This window comes from Schistocerca piceifrons, chromosome 9 (assembly GCF_021461385.2).
Source record: "Schistocerca piceifrons isolate TAMUIC-IGC-003096 chromosome 9, iqSchPice1.1, whole genome shotgun sequence".
Classification (NCBI taxonomy): Eukaryota; Metazoa; Arthropoda; class Insecta; order Orthoptera; family Acrididae; genus Schistocerca; species Schistocerca piceifrons.
The window spans coordinates 180,418,152-180,433,929 of record NC_060146.1 but is presented as its reverse complement, the minus strand read 5'-3'; the positions used below and the strand labels follow the sequence as shown (position 1 = coordinate 180,433,929).

Below are 15,778 nucleotides of genomic sequence, written 5' to 3'. Positions count from 1 at the left end.
TTTTGTAATAATGAGTACAGCATTAATGTGGTGAGCTGAGTCATGTGCAATGAAATTGGCAGTGTTAGATCCTATACGGTAAACACCTGGAGGTGTTTTTGAATTGTTGCTCTCCGCTGTCACATTACTTGGTATTCCTTTTTTATGTGAGAGTACTGACTATCCTGTCATGTTCTATTAGCAACAGGTAGAGTTTGTTTCCTGTGACAGACACTGACAAACTGTTTTCAGAATGGGTTTGTAGAGTGTGTGCTAGGCACGTGTATTCCTGCTCTGTTATGTATCACATGTTCAGGTGAGTTGTTCCACTATGACATGCAACTGGTGATTAGGCACACACGGATTGTGTGTATTTTGGTAGTCCAACACATGAAAGTTCAGTGTCTTGTATTAGCTGTTTTTTGAGCTCATTTTGGCATCTGTTTGAAATCTGATTCTGTATCTCAGTAGTACGATATGAGTTCTGTTTATTGACAAGGAAATGAGTTTTACATGTCATTTGAGAGCAACTACTAGGATGTCTCATGTTTTGCATCAAACTTGGAGCAACTAAATTAAGACTGGAGGCACTACTGTGCATCAGATGATCATTCAGTGGTGGTGTTCGATGAAATGGGGTTTGTGACAGCCATGTTGCTTGGAGTATTAAATTTAACTGGCTGCACTTCATTAATGTGTCATGACCTTGTTGACTGTTGGTCAAACACAGGCATGCTTAGTTGTGATATTACTTGTGTGTTGAACACATGTCCACTCGTTTATGACAATGTGTCTCGATCAGCATGTGGTTTGAGGATTGCCATTGCATGTTGTAGCTGGTTCTAAGGAAAGAGATCCTAGTTGGTTTTGTTTTGTGAACATTTCATATACTTTTCAATTTAGGAGTTTGTGTGTGAGTGTGAGTGTGTGTGTGTGTGTGTGTGTGTTTGTGTGTGTGTGTGTGAGAGAGAGTGTGTGTGTGTGTGTGTGAGAGAGAGAGAGAGAGAGAGAGAGAGAGAGAGAGAGAATGAGCGAGTGTGGTGGGGGCGGGGCGGTGAGTGCATGCATGTCAGCATGTGCAAGTCCATGAGCATGCACAGACAGGGAAAACAATGACAGAGAAAATGAATGCCTTTAATGATGTCTTTGGCTGGGTTATACCTTAAAACAATATTGCTTGCTCGACACAAACATGCTTTTGTTTTTGGCAGTGTCTAAAACAGTCCATTGGGAATAAGTACATACCACCAGGACCGTGAAGAAATGGTGTACTGATCATAAGAAACACACATGCTTACAACTGCTGAGAAAATCTGCTACTGCAGAACACTGCCTTGGCACCAGTAATTCTAAGGAATATAACAACACAGAAATTCTGGCGTGCAATTCCAGTTATTGGAATAGTGTTATTAAGGAAGCAGTTGAGATTAAATTAGCAAGTGACCTTATAAATAGAGACTTTTGCCTAAATTCCATGTATAATACTACTGTCTCACTGCCAGAGAGACAGAGTTAATGCTATGTCCCTCATTAGTTATTAATTTTCGCTGTGATAACTTCTGATATTGGTCATCTTTGGTTGTGTGGTGGTGCAGGCATTTGCAGTGTGTGTGTGTGTGTGTGTGAGAGAGAGAGAGATAGATATAGAGAGAGAGAGATAGAGAGAGAGCGTGTGCGTTATCTTTCTTTCTGCATATGCTCAGCATACCTTTCCTTGTGCAGTCCTGTCTTGTTACATCTGTGCCTTGAAAATGACAATGCACCTGTCAAAATATTGCTGGAATTTGAAGACGTCACCCCGCTACATTTCTCTTGCGTCACCTCTAGAATTGTTAAGCATTGTGAGATTCATGCATCACTATTTATCTATTTGCAATTCATAAAGAAGTTTACTGATAAAATACTATACAATTCCTTTTATGTCATAATTGTATTTCACTATGCATGGCTGCCCCATAGTTTTTAAAAATAAAAAAAAACAAGTTGTTTTTTAGGTTCTTCTACCTTTCATCCTTCCATAAAATTACTTGTAAAGATACTACCCAACTTTTTCTGTCACCTCTTGCAATTACATTCCCATGTCGCCTTCCGTTGCATATGTTCTTACATGCACGTGCCTATTTTCCTTATTGGCAGTGGCACTGGTTCAGCACGGTTCATCTAGGCAATCACTGTGGACCTCACATTCGCATGACGATGTTTAAGCCTTAGGTATGCCTGCACAAGATTATATGTTTTCCTTTCTCCAGTCCTTTTATTTAGATGACAGACTATTTTTTTATGCAGCATTTTATCTAAACTTGACTTTTTCCTGTATCATGTAAGTTTTGCTTTGAGATTTATTTTATCTTGCGAGTGAGAACATGGCTTTCACCACCTACACATATCATTTGTTTTATCTACAGCATACATTTGGTTTACCACTTTATTCTTATTCTAGTTTTCCTGTATTACAATTGTGTTCCCTAAATTCTGCTTCATTTTAAATTGCACTACTGACCTCTTGACAGTTAAACAGTTTTATCACAATGGGACAAAGAATGTTGGATCATTTACTGCTTAATGTTTGAAATAAATTATAAATGTGAGTACATAATACTTCCCATACACCTCTGGGTAGATCTTCATTCGTTTTTACTATTGTTTACATACAGCTGTAACCCTAAAGGCGTGGTTCTAATGTTGCAAAACTAGTTGGATCAGAAATAATGATTTATCATACAGTTGAAGTGGTTTTATTCACCATGATTCAGTTCTGAAGAGGTGGATACCCAAAATACAAAATTTTCTTGACGTCATTGTTGTTTTAGCATTATCTAACAGATGTGGTACATGATGGATAATACCGGCTTCTGTCAGCCACATCAGTCTTCAACCATGGATACTTACTGATTATAATTTTTACATTTTATTTGTTGAACTCTCTGTTGAAATTTTATTCCCTCCCTTTCATGTAAGAGCAGGTGGTATAGGGGGAAGAGCTAGGAAAAAACCACATATTACTTAGCGTCTTTATTTATTTCTTAATCAAATTTACAATGGCCACAGAATACACAAAATATTACAAGGAAAGAAAGAGGAAAGTAATTATAGTTATAGTCTAACTTTATAAAACTTATTTTAAATGCCAAATTTTGAAAGTTTTAAATTTATTTTTTGGCAAACATGTATTTCTTCTTTGTGCACTGTGCTTTTGAAATTTCCTCTATTTGTGTGGTGTTGAAAAGATGTAAAGTCTTATACTTATTAATGACACCTCTGATGAAAAAAAAAGAATAAAAGCTTTTTAACTTTGCCCAATCCATATTGACCAGGAAGCCAGTGCAAAGGTATAATGTTTGTACATATTGTTCCTGATTTTTGTTTCCATATTTATCTAACATTGGCCAACAGGATCCTTCTGTGGCCATTGTAAAACTTTTCTGGTACAGAAAAATACACCTCAAGACTGGGTCTCCACAAGTAGCTCTCTAGAAAACAAAAGGGGGGGAGAGAGAAAACGTTTTAGTTGGATACATGTGGCTTCTTGGTCTCTGCTGAATAATGTGAATCCTTATGTCAAAATTACTCTTTCCCTAATCATGTGCTCAATATTTTTCTTTTAACCACAAATATTTAGAAACTGACACTGATGTTACCGAATGGTCTCCTGTTAATGGAGAAAAAATTCAACTTTTGCATTTTTATCAGAAAAATCAGTATATAAATTACCAACAACAGTCTCTCTGGGTTTCTTATGCTTAGCTGGAAAAACGGACCTAATTAAATCCACCTGCACCAAACATTAAAGTATTGTGGGCAGTAATTCAGATTAAGAGAGTAATATGCTGGGTGGAAAAAAACCATATATAGGCAACTCTAATCCCCTTATTTGAAACATGGTAGCAATAGTGACACACCAGACTTTGAACAAAATTTCATGATTATCCATTTAATTTTTTTTATAGTAAAAAGAGTTTTTGAACTCTTTATGTTATGCCATGAGTTCAGTTAAGTTTCTGCTATAGCCTCACAGATGAGGTGAGTGCAGTTCATTGTCAGTTTTTAATAGAACAAGAGGAGACACTCTGGATGACTTCTCATATCAGTCTCCATATACAGCATGGACAAAAAACTACTGTTCCTATTTCATCTTAAGTTGAAAATCAGAGACCTCTGTAACATATAGAAAGGTTCTTAGGATTTAAAAACAAACATTGCTTCTGAAGTTTCTTCAGTATCTCATAAATACACAAAAATAAATAACAGTATTGCTCAAACTGAGCATCTGAATGAGACAAAACCTTTAGCTTCAAAAATGATCAAACAGTGGAATCTTTAAGTGATACAAAACACACAAAGTTTTCAATTCGGGTATTGTTGTAGTGAAAGGAAAATGACAACCAGTTTACTGTATAACCATGTTGCCACTTAGCAATGTTGAATCCTTCGAGGCCACATAATCAGAATTACTTAAAACTGTTTCAATATTCCAAGGGTATTTTCAATAGGTATTACGGTCAGGATTGCCCCACATGAAAGATGGAAAATGAGGGCTAAAATTTCCTGTTTACTCCCAGGAAATAACGTCACAGATGTTGTAACACAACATTTGTAGGGTACACATCTTTATTCAATTTTACTATGAAAGTGATACACAAGATTGAACAAAAATTCTTAATCAGAGGTGCCAACTATATTTAATTATGAGATGCCACACTTATCAAAACAATATGTATGATGAAATGATTTTCAAAATATTCTTGTAATTTACAATTTTCTCCATCTTATTATCATCTAGGTGAACAAGTTTGATGGGTAAATGTCCAGAAAGTAGTACAGAGTACTAGAAGCAAACTGCTAAGAGTGAACCATACGGGCATTCTGTGGAGTGTGTAGTAATATGCTGTATATTTGACATTTGAGGACTAAAGGATTTCCTCGAACATTTACAAGTAAGTTTAAGTATGCAGGAGCTAGATGCAACTGTACCTCTTCATAAAACATTTACCCATCAAGTGAACATTGTTACATTATTAAATGCATATATTATTAGTATTCTAGTTTATACTTGCAAAGCTTGTGTAATAATCTAGTTTTTTTTAATCATTTATATTAGCTTTAATACAATTAAAAAAGTAAAATACTATATATGGAGGGAGCCTTATTATTTTAATATTATTTTAAGTGTACTTCCTAATCCCACCGCACAGAAAGAAAAACACCCACATCCAAAAATAACACCACACTATACTTTTTTATCATGTTTCAAAAAGCTAACACCACAATTGTACATTTGCTCACCCATCTTTATAATATTATGTAGGAATGACATCAAATATTGTAGCCATCTCTATGTGACTGAAACAGTTTGCTATCTCGAACGATAAATCAAAGGGGGAGGAAAAAAGTTGTAGATTACTGTAGCCTATAATGGATGTTCAGGCTCTCGTTTAGATGTCAAAAGGATGACAACTTTTAGAACGTAATTGACATCTGAACACCAAAGTTCATACAGCACTCCCGTACTGCCTCCGATCTGCTGTCTTCGGGATAGTACGTGCCAAATCATTTAAGATTAGAAGTAGAAACCAGGATGGTCAGAGGGAGAAACATACAGTGGATATGGAGAAGTGTGCTCAAAGTGAATACTCTGTTAGCTCACAGTGCAAGCACCACGGATCACCTACAGTTGCCTCACTGCCTTGCTCAAGTAGTGAAGCCGTGCAAATATTTATCTTACAGCGGTACTGGTAACGAAAGTCAATGATGGCAATGAAAGTTTCCACACATATAGACAGCAACTCCCTACAAATACTTACCCTTTTTATTAGACATAGTATTATTATTATCAATATAACAAACATAGACGAGCAGTAGGTATTATTACAAACGAAAAAATATACAGACACCATTACATATTTTGCTTTATACACACCGGTACTGTGTTACATCAAATTGTCTTAACAGTGTACAGTAGCTATTATTAATATAATAGTAGTAGTAGTGTTAATACATTGAGGTGGTTAGCAGACACACACTGTACATATAGCTTCTGCTGTTAAGGTATTGTATATTCTGCTTCTTAAAATCTTACTTCTTTGCCACATATTACAAACTAAAAAAGGATACCATCCATATAGACAAATATCTGCATTCGGGACAGGGCAAGGGATATCTGGGTGACACCGAGGAAACGCCAGACGAGTGGCGCCGGCAGACTACGGCCTCCCACTCCTACCTTACTCCTTCACCTCGAAGTACTTGTAGGTGGGGTTCTCGTAGCCGTTGATCTGCATGTTGGCCACATGTCGCTCCTCTGGGGTCGCCGCCTGGTCTACCTCGACAAAACCCTGTGGGCATGCCAGTATGTGTTGGTGCTGCTTCTTACAAAAGTAGTGGAAGAGTATGTAAAAAAATCAGAAGATACAACAGTTGGACAAAATAATACGAATGTTATTTTAGTTGTCATGGAGCTCTTTTTTGACACATATGTGTCAATAAAAGCTGGTTGTATAAATTTTCTTTTATTATTACAATACTAGCCTTTCACCTGCCGCTTCACCGAGGCATGCGTATATCACATGTATTGCAAACATCTCTTCATCCCCCCGCCCCCCTGTGTCCGTCTCCTCCTCCCCCTCTCTGTATCCTTCACTTCCTCCCTCCTCTCTTTGTCCATCTCTTCCTCCTCCCTCCCTCTGACCATCTCTGCCCCCCCCCCCCCCTCCTCTCTGTCCATCTCTTCCTCCACCTTTTGTCTGTATCCCATCACCTCCTTCCCCTGCATTCCATGTGCAACTTCAGTGTCACCTCCGGCTCTATGGGAGATAAGTGGTTCTTAGTCCTCTACTACTTCTTTCCACACAATAAATGTTATGCTTATCAAGTTTGGTTGAAATTGATCCAAGGGCTTAGGAGGAGGAGATATGAAACATACATATACAGGATGTTTGAAAAATACTTTTACTGACTTTGAGGACAGGCCCCTTACACCAAAACATGAAACTATGTCTAGTAATACAGACTCTAACATTCATACCTCAAGAGCTATGTGCACTTGTTTATCTTCACTACTGCGGAACACATGTCTTCGTCTGAACAAGTGCTCATAGCTCTTAAGGCATGCATTTTTAACACCCTGTAAAACACACACACACACACACACACACACACACACACACACACACACACACATTTTATATTTATAAATAGATTTCATTTATCATCTACTGTTAAAAAAAGCACATCTACACATACGAAGCTTAACAATTACAGAAATGTGATTAAACTGGAACTTCTCTATGTGAGTGAAACTTTAATTCTCAACAGAAAATGTGATTTGGTAAACATCCTGAAGGATGGACAAAGAACAATGAACAAAATTTTTGGAAAAACAAAAACGTGATGGATGCAGCCCAAAATCCCATAAAGAACAGGACAAATATCAAATTTGGCAGCAGATATCAGAAAAGAAAGATTGAAATTTGATGGTCATATTCAAAGATGCCCAACCAAGAGTTTTACACACAATATTATGACAGATAAAAGAAAATTAAAGAAAACACAATGATCCAACAAGTTAAAAAAGACCTTGAGAATGTTCAGACAGAAGTAGTGGAGGTAGCAGACAGGAATCTCTTCAGGCAAAAGGCAAGCTGTTGGGTAGTACGGCCAGAGATTCCTGAAAGATGAGGAACAAAATGGACTGAGTACAGCAAAATAGCCCATGAGCCCATGAGCATGAGAGCCATCGGGAAATTTATCTAAAAGCTCTGTTTGATTCAAAAAGTTACATGTGCAAAAAATAATTATATTATGTTCAAGTTCACATTTGATCAGTCCTTAATTCTAGCATGTTTCTCTTAGACCAGCACACTCTCATTCATTTCCATGGCTGCCCCCCCCCTCCCCCCCCCCCCACACACAAAATCCCCGCTTTTTTATGCACTGTGACAACTGATAAGGTTCTGATAAGCATTCTGTACTGATCTCTGTCATGAATGTCATTGTGGTCCACTTCTGGCTGCTCCAGGTCTTTCCCAACTACCCTTGCCCACTTGACATCAGTCACTTTCCCCTGGAAGACAATGCTGAAGATTCTCGATGTGAGTCTCCAATTGTACATTGTGACTATATACAACTGTAGAAGTTTAGTATCCCTCTTATCACTACTTTGTAAAATGCTCTAGATGTTGGCAGGGTTCCTTGTTGTGTATACACAATATTGATAGTCCCCATCACTTTTCCCAAAATCTTTCTGCCCTTTGGTTCTAGTTTCCAGTGTTGTCCCTTTCTGAAGATGTTCAGGCATTCTGAAGCCTCCAGCACTTAAGGTCTTATTATGGCACTGTAGGTTTAGAGCTTTAGACTGAGGGAAAGGGAATTAGATCTGTAAATTTTCTTACAGAAATACTTGGTTGTCTCCATTCTGGTGCCCCTATAGGCCAGATCCTCACTAATATGGGCTTATCTGTGCTCCAAGGTATTTGAAGGAGTACATCTTCTCTCTTAACGATCATGCTGGGTGCCGCTCTGACTTTTATGATGTACTCTGCCTTGCTGATGGCACTCTGCTACTCCACTTCAGTCACAATGAGGATAACCAGCTTCTCCTACACTGGATGCTAAATCACATAAAACTTTCTCCAGCAGGCAGTTGAAGAGTACTGGGGATAGTCCATCTCACTGTCTAACACCAGTTCCAAACTATAAGTTCTTCGACAGTTCTCTTTTGATCTTCTATTATTTAGTCAAATAATTTTGCTGGGCTAGTTTCAGGCATTAATGCCCACTGTCACTGGCTAGAGCATACATAGCCAGTGGGTATCATAGTACATCATCTATGTACTCTTACACCCCACACCGATCCAAAGTGGCTTGAATGATTCAACTATGCAGACAGCCATTAGCATAGGTGCTACCACAATGGAGGGGTATATGTGTAGAGGCTAGATGAATATGTGATTCCTGGAGAGTGGCAGCAGCATTTAAAGTAGTTACAGTGGCAACAGTCGAGATGACTGACTGATCTGACCTTGTAACATTGGCCAACAATGCCTTCCTACACTGGTTTTGTAAATACAAAGATAAACTGAAGTTATTATTTTTCCCAAGAGCTTGCTGATCTTCTGCATGGCTTAATGATGATGGCATCCTCCTGGGCACAATATTTTGGATGTAAAATAGTCCCCCTTCATTTCTCCAGGCAGGGACTACTCTGGAGGGTACTGTCATTTGTAGAAATAAAACAGGGGTTCTGCAGGTAGGAGTGTGGAATGTGTGATTCCTTAACTGGTAGGTGAGATAGAGAATTTAAAAATGGAAATTGATAAGTTGAAGTTAGATATAGTGGGAATTAGTAAATGACAAACAGGACTTACTGTCGAGTGAGTAATGAGTTATAAACAGAAACTGACGCAGGACTAAGTATACTAATGCATAAGAACTAAGACTGCAGGTAAGCTACTACAAACCACATGCTGAACACACTATCGTAGCCAAGGTAGACATGATGCAAACAACCACCACAATAGATTTGTATCCCTAACAGCTCTGTAGATGATGATGAGACTGAAACAGTGTTTAATGAGACAAAAGAAATTATTCAGATAGTTATGGAATACACAAATCTAATTTTGATGGGAGACTAGATTTCTACAGTGGAAAAGGAAGAGAAGGAAAAATAGTAGGAGAATCTGTCATTGCAATCAACACAGTACTTCTCATATCATGTGTCACCATTTCTGTTATTGTTTCTGCCACTATCAGCTGCAGACAGATTTCTAACTCCCTACAAACACAGAAAATAACCATGCTCAGAATGAAAAAAAGAAAAAAAAAGGGGAGTCTTCAAACTTCAGCATATGCAAAAACAGCCAAATATATTCTTTTTGATGAATTTGTAAAGTGAAAGATGATTTCTAATTTAGAAGCCATGAACTTATTAAAAATCTGTTAAAATGGCACAGATATACTTCCCGAAAATTGGAAGCATAAAAACTTTTTCCCTGGCTGTACCCTTGAAAATTTGTTTTGAAGAACTTCGGTTATGTTACACAGTTCCTGTTCCTTTCCTCAAACATTATTCTGCTGGTCAGCATTACTAAGGATCTTTCATTTTTTGAATTAGAAATCAATGAATTGTTCAGACACACCAAAAAACTCCCCTGGCAAAAGAATTTCAGTTTTGATTTGGGATCTCTGTTCAATTACATTAATTTTATTCCATCTCCCCATCTGATATTCCGAATCTTTTTAAATAAAGTTTCAGATACGGAATCTTGAAGAAAAACATCTATGTAAAAGCTTTGGGTAGCATGTCTCCTATACAGAGTGCGTTCCATAAGTAATGCAACCAATTTTTTTCTGACACAACAGTACACCACAGCGTGTTGTAACCGGCTGGGATAAGTGGAAGGGGGGTGTTAGCTTCAAAACACTCTTTGTCTCATTTGGCTGCAAGCTGCCAGAGAGTCAGGACGTACATTTCCGTCAACCCCATTTCGAGTTTATGTAACACTACACAATTGATCATTCTGTAGAGCAACAGTGCACTATCAAATTTTGCGTTAAACTTGGGAAGCCCGCCACCGAAATGTTTCCATTACTTCAGCACGCCTTTGGGACTGATTGCTTGTCCACATCACAAGTTTTCAGATGGCACAAGTCATTCATGGAGGGCCGAGAGGAGATCACCGATGAACCTCGCAGAGGACGGCCATCAACCGCACGAGTCAACGAAAATGTGACGCGTGTGCGCGGTTGTTTCAACTCTGACAGACGGCTGAGCCTCCAATTGATAGCACAAACTCTAAACATGTCAAAAACAACCGTTTTCCGCATTTTTACCAAAGATTTGAACATGAGAAAGATGTGTGCCCAACTCGTCCCAAAAGTGTTGACTGAAGAACACAAACATATGCAAGTGCTTTGGTGCCGAGAAATGTTGGAAACGTGTGAAAATGATCCTCATTTTTTAAACTCAGTTATCACTGGTCAAGAGTCGTGGATTTCTGAGTATGACCCTGAGACAAAAAGGCAGAGTTCAGAGTGGCACAACCCATCATCGCCCCATCCCAAGAAGGCACGCACGAGCAAGTCCAGGATCAAAACCGTGCTTATTGTCTTCTTTGATGTTAGAGGCAGTGTCTACCATGAATTTATACCTACTGGGACTACAGTGAACTCAGCTTTCTACTTAGAAGTGCTCAAAAGACTGAAAAGGAGGGTCTCGCGCTGCCGAAGCAACATCAAGGACACGTGGAAAGTTCACCATGACGACGCACCGAGTCACAGCGCCTTCATTGATAACGACTTCCTGGCCAGGAATAAGACCCCACTGGTTCCCCAGCCTCCCTACAGTTCTGACCTGGCTCCTGCAGACTTTTTTTTGTTTCCTCGGTTAAAAGGAGTCATGAAAGGAAAACATTGGGACATGATTGAAACCATCCAGGCCCATGTTACATCAGCTCTAAAGGACATTCCGGTAAAGGCATTCCAGGATCCCTTCCAGGCATGGAAACACCGCCTCCAGAAGTGTATCGATGCAAGAGGGTGCTATTTTGAAAATTTTTGATTATTTGTACGAATATATCCAATAAATGATTTTTTATGAATTTGGTTGCATTACTTATGGAATGCACCTTGTATATTTAAAGAAATTTTCAATTTTCTTTTTGTGATGTTGTCCCACACAAAGGTATCAACAGAAAAATGTAGGTTTGTTCTTATCATAAGCTCAATAAAATAACCTAAAATTATTCAGTCAAGAACAGGTATTGACAGTGCTGACAAAACACAGAAGATAGTCAGTGTCTCTGCAGCAACTCAGAACAGTCTTTGTCTGAAGAACCCAAGAGTAGGGTACATTGTGAGACTCACTGCTGGGAACACTGATTATTCTCTGTGTTTTACTGTCACCACCAACTAACAATCATGAAAATGATATTGCAGTGAATTAATTTGAGGTTTCTCTGTAAGATGAGGAACATAAAATTGCAGTTCAGACAACATTTACTTGCATAATGAGAAACAAGAAACTAATTCTATTGACACTAGGTGTCAAACGAAACATTCTAAGAGCAGATTTCATGTGTGTTTTTACACTGAGCCTTCCTCTCGATCAGATCCGAGGTTCCCGTAATGCAAAGTGAGATGCTCCTTACCTGGTTTTGCGGTGACCGAGCGCTCCTTCTCCGCAGCACGGCTATGCCAACTATCACAGCTGCCATGAGTGTGATGCCGGCAAAAGCCAGAGTGAAGTAGATGCTCTTGTTCTCCCGATGGTACACCTCACGTCGTACTGAGAAAGTCTGCCAAAGTACAGTTTCTATTAGTCCCAGTTTTCTGAGTTTGAACAACTGATTTAGAGCAAGTTAAATGAAATGATATTAGCAATAAACTTATCATGAAAACTGGAGACAACAACATAATGTAGTAGAAGAATTCTGTTACCTCAGAAGCAAAATTGCACCTGACAAAGTAAGGGGGACATAAAAAGTAGGCTAGCACAGGCAAAAAGGGCTTTCCTTGACAAGAGAAGTCTACTAGTATGAAACATGGACCTTAATCTTTGGAAGAAATTTCTGAGAATGTATGTTTGGAACACAGCTTTGTATGGTAGTGAAACATGGACTGTGGGAAAAGTCAGAACAAAAGAGAATTGAAGTGTTTGAAGTGTGGTGTTACAGATGAACTTTGAAAATTAGAGAGACTGATAAGATAAAGAATGAGCAGGTTCTCTACAGAATCAGTGAAGAGAGAAACGTACAGAAAACACCGACAGGAAGAAAGGACAGGATGATATGGTGTGTTAAGACATCAGGAAATAACTTACATGTAGCGGATAAAAAACTGTAGGGGAAGATTGAGATTGGACATATGGTACAAGTGTTACTATGAGTTGAACGGGTTGCCACAAGAGAGGAACTTGGGGTGGGTCAGAAGACTGGTGACTACAAATAATTTTGTACAAATACATCTCAAAACAAAAACAGTAGCCAATACATAAAAATCCAAATAACCAAAATGAGGATAAAACACACCTGCATTCTAAAACTTCCATGTTCAAATTAATTTTTGTTATGGAGTGGTGTTGAAAAAGTAATCACTGCTGTGTGCACAGTCTGACAACCTGCCCAGATAAAGCTTAGTGCAATACAAACACAATCAGGCAAATACTGACAGTATTTTTAACAACTGAAAATCTCTCAATGTAACACTCTAGTTAATGATTCATCGAGTTTAGAACCTGCTGCCACCAAATGACACCCACATCAGTGCGGTGTCCAAATATACAGTCTAAAGCAGAACTAAGCACAGATTAATTAAAATTAAAGGGAAAATTATGATGCGAGTTGACTAACTGCTGACCAAAATTTGGCAATATCAAGAGCACTGACAGGAACTGACATTCGATAGCAGTATTCAAGACTGAACATAAGCAGTACTGCGTGAACTGTGCTGAGATCAGCTAAGTCTGAAGTAATTAGCCTGGGCTCCTAGTTAACTGGATGCAGTTAACCACTTGTATTTTCTTTTCACCTGTTGTTCATCAGAAAAATGTGTGTATTTTGATGCCAATATAAGTGGGAGTATATGGAGCTTGCAAGTATAAGGGGCATACAAAAAGAAATGAGCAGGAGGCATAATTACAGAAAACAGGACCTGTATGTAAGAAGTATTGACCCTGGCTGTTGTCCCACTATGACACAAGGCGGTGAATGGCTGTCTCATAAAATTCTCGGGGCACCGATGTTAACCAGTTCCGCACGTACAGCTGGATGTTGTCGTCTGAGGTGAATCATTTAGCCCTCAGAGCCTTTTTAAGGGGACCACAAATGGCTTAACCACAGGGAGATAGGTCCGGACTGTATGGAGGGTGACCAAGAAGCTCCCATTTGAATTTCTGCAGGGGTGCCATGACTATATTGGCCATATCAAGCTTTGCGTTGTCGTGGAGCAGAATGACCCCACAGGTGAGATTGCCTGGTAGTTTTGATTTGATCGCTTGGCAAAGGATGGTCAAGGTTTGCAAGTGACATTGGGCATTCACTGTTTTCCCATGCTGAAGGAAGTGAACCAGAAGGGGGCCATCTTGGTCAAAGAAGAACGTCTGCATAACCTTTCCTGTACTCGTGTGGACTACGATGTTCAGCTGTACATGCAGAACTGGTTCACATCGCAGCCCCGGGAATTTTATGAGACAGCCATTCACCAGCTTGTGTCCCAGTGGGACAAGTGTCTCTACAGCCGGGGTCAATACTTCTAACATACAGGTGCTGGTTCCTGTAATTATGCCTCTGGCTTGTTTCTTTTTGAACATCCCTTATATGATCATTGATAAATATATTTGTAAATTGTATACAATAAATAATACACTCCTGGAAATTGAAATAAGAACACTGTGAATTCATTGTCCCAGGAAGGGGAAACTTTATTGACACATTCCTGGGGTCAGATACATCACATGATCACACTGACAGAACCACAGGCACATAGACACAGGCAACAGAGCATGCACAATGTCGGCACTAGTACAGTGTATATCCACCTTTCGCAGCAATGCAGGCTGCTATTCTCCCATGGAGACGATCGTAGAGATGCTGGATGTAGTCCTGTGGAACGGCTTGCCATGCCATTTCCACCTGGCGCCTCAGTTGGACCAGCGTTCGTGCTGGACGTGCAGACCACGTGAGACGACGCTTCATCCAGTCCCAAACATGCTCAATGGGGGACAGATCCGGAGATCTTGCTGGCCAGGGTAGTTGACTTACACCTTCTAGAGCACGTTGGGTGGCACGGGATACATGCGGACGTGCATTGTCCTGTTGGAACAGCAAGTTCTCTTGCCGGTCTAGGAATGGTAGAACGATGGGTTCGATGACGGTTTGGATGTACCGTGCACTATTCAGTGTCCCCTCGACGATCACCAGTGGTGTACGGCCAGTGTAGGAGATCACTCCCCACACCATGATGCCAGGTGTTGGCCCTGTGTGCCTCGGTCGTATGCAGTCCTGATTGTGGCGCTCACCTGCACGGCGCCAAACACGCATACGACCATCATTGGCACCAAGGCAGAAGCGACTCTCATCGCTGAAGACGACACGTCTCCATTCGTCCCTCCATTCACGCCTGTCGCGACACCACTGGAGGCGGGCTGCACGATGTTGGGGCGTGAGCGGAAGACGGCCTAACGGTGTGCGGGACCGTAGCCCAGCTTCATGGAGACGGTTGCGAATGGTCCTCACCGATACCCCAGGAGCAACAGTGTCCCTAATTTGCTGGGAAGTGGCGGTGCGGTCCCCTACGGCACTGCGTAGGATCCTACGGTCTTGGCGTGCATCCGTGCGTCGCTGCGGTCCGGTCCCAGGTCGACGGGCACGTGCACCTTCCGCCGACCACTGGCGACAACATCGATGTACTGTGGAGACCTCACGCCCCACTTGTTGAGCAATTCGGCGGTACGTCCACCCGGCCTCCCGCATGCCCACTATACGCCCTCGCTCAAAGTCCGTCAACTGCACATACGGTTCACGTCCACGCTGTCGCGGCATGCTACCAGTGTTAAAGACTGCGATGGAGCTCCGTATGCCACGGCAAACTGGCTGACACTGACGGCGGCGGTGCACAAATGCTGCGCAGCTAACGCCATTCGACGGCCAACACCGCGGTTCCTGGTGTGTCCGCTGTGCCGTGCGTGTGATCATTGCTTGTACAGCCCTCTCGCAGTGTCCGGAGCAAGTATGGTGGGTCTGACACACCGGTGTCAATGTGTTCTTTTTTCCATTTCCAGGAGTGTATTATAAATAAACAGAGC

General features: G+C 40.5%; 1 protein-coding gene across 1 annotated transcript in view; it reads right to left on the bottom strand.

The window, feature by feature from the left end:
- Positions 1-2,978: 2,978 nt before the first annotated feature.
- The window catches only part of LOC124716833 (amyloid-beta-like protein), a 115,233-nt gene continuing 102,433 nt past the window's right edge, over positions 2,979-15,778 (bottom strand). Inside the window, exons 10-11 of the mRNA XM_047243387.1 lie at positions 12,126-12,272; positions 2,979-6,311 (exon numbers count right to left, since the gene is read on the bottom strand). Of these exons, the coding sequence (XP_047099343.1) occupies positions 6,201-6,311; positions 12,126-12,272 (258 nt within the window). The 3' untranslated portion in view covers positions 2,979-6,200. The remainder of the gene's footprint in view (positions 6,312-12,125; positions 12,273-15,778) is intronic.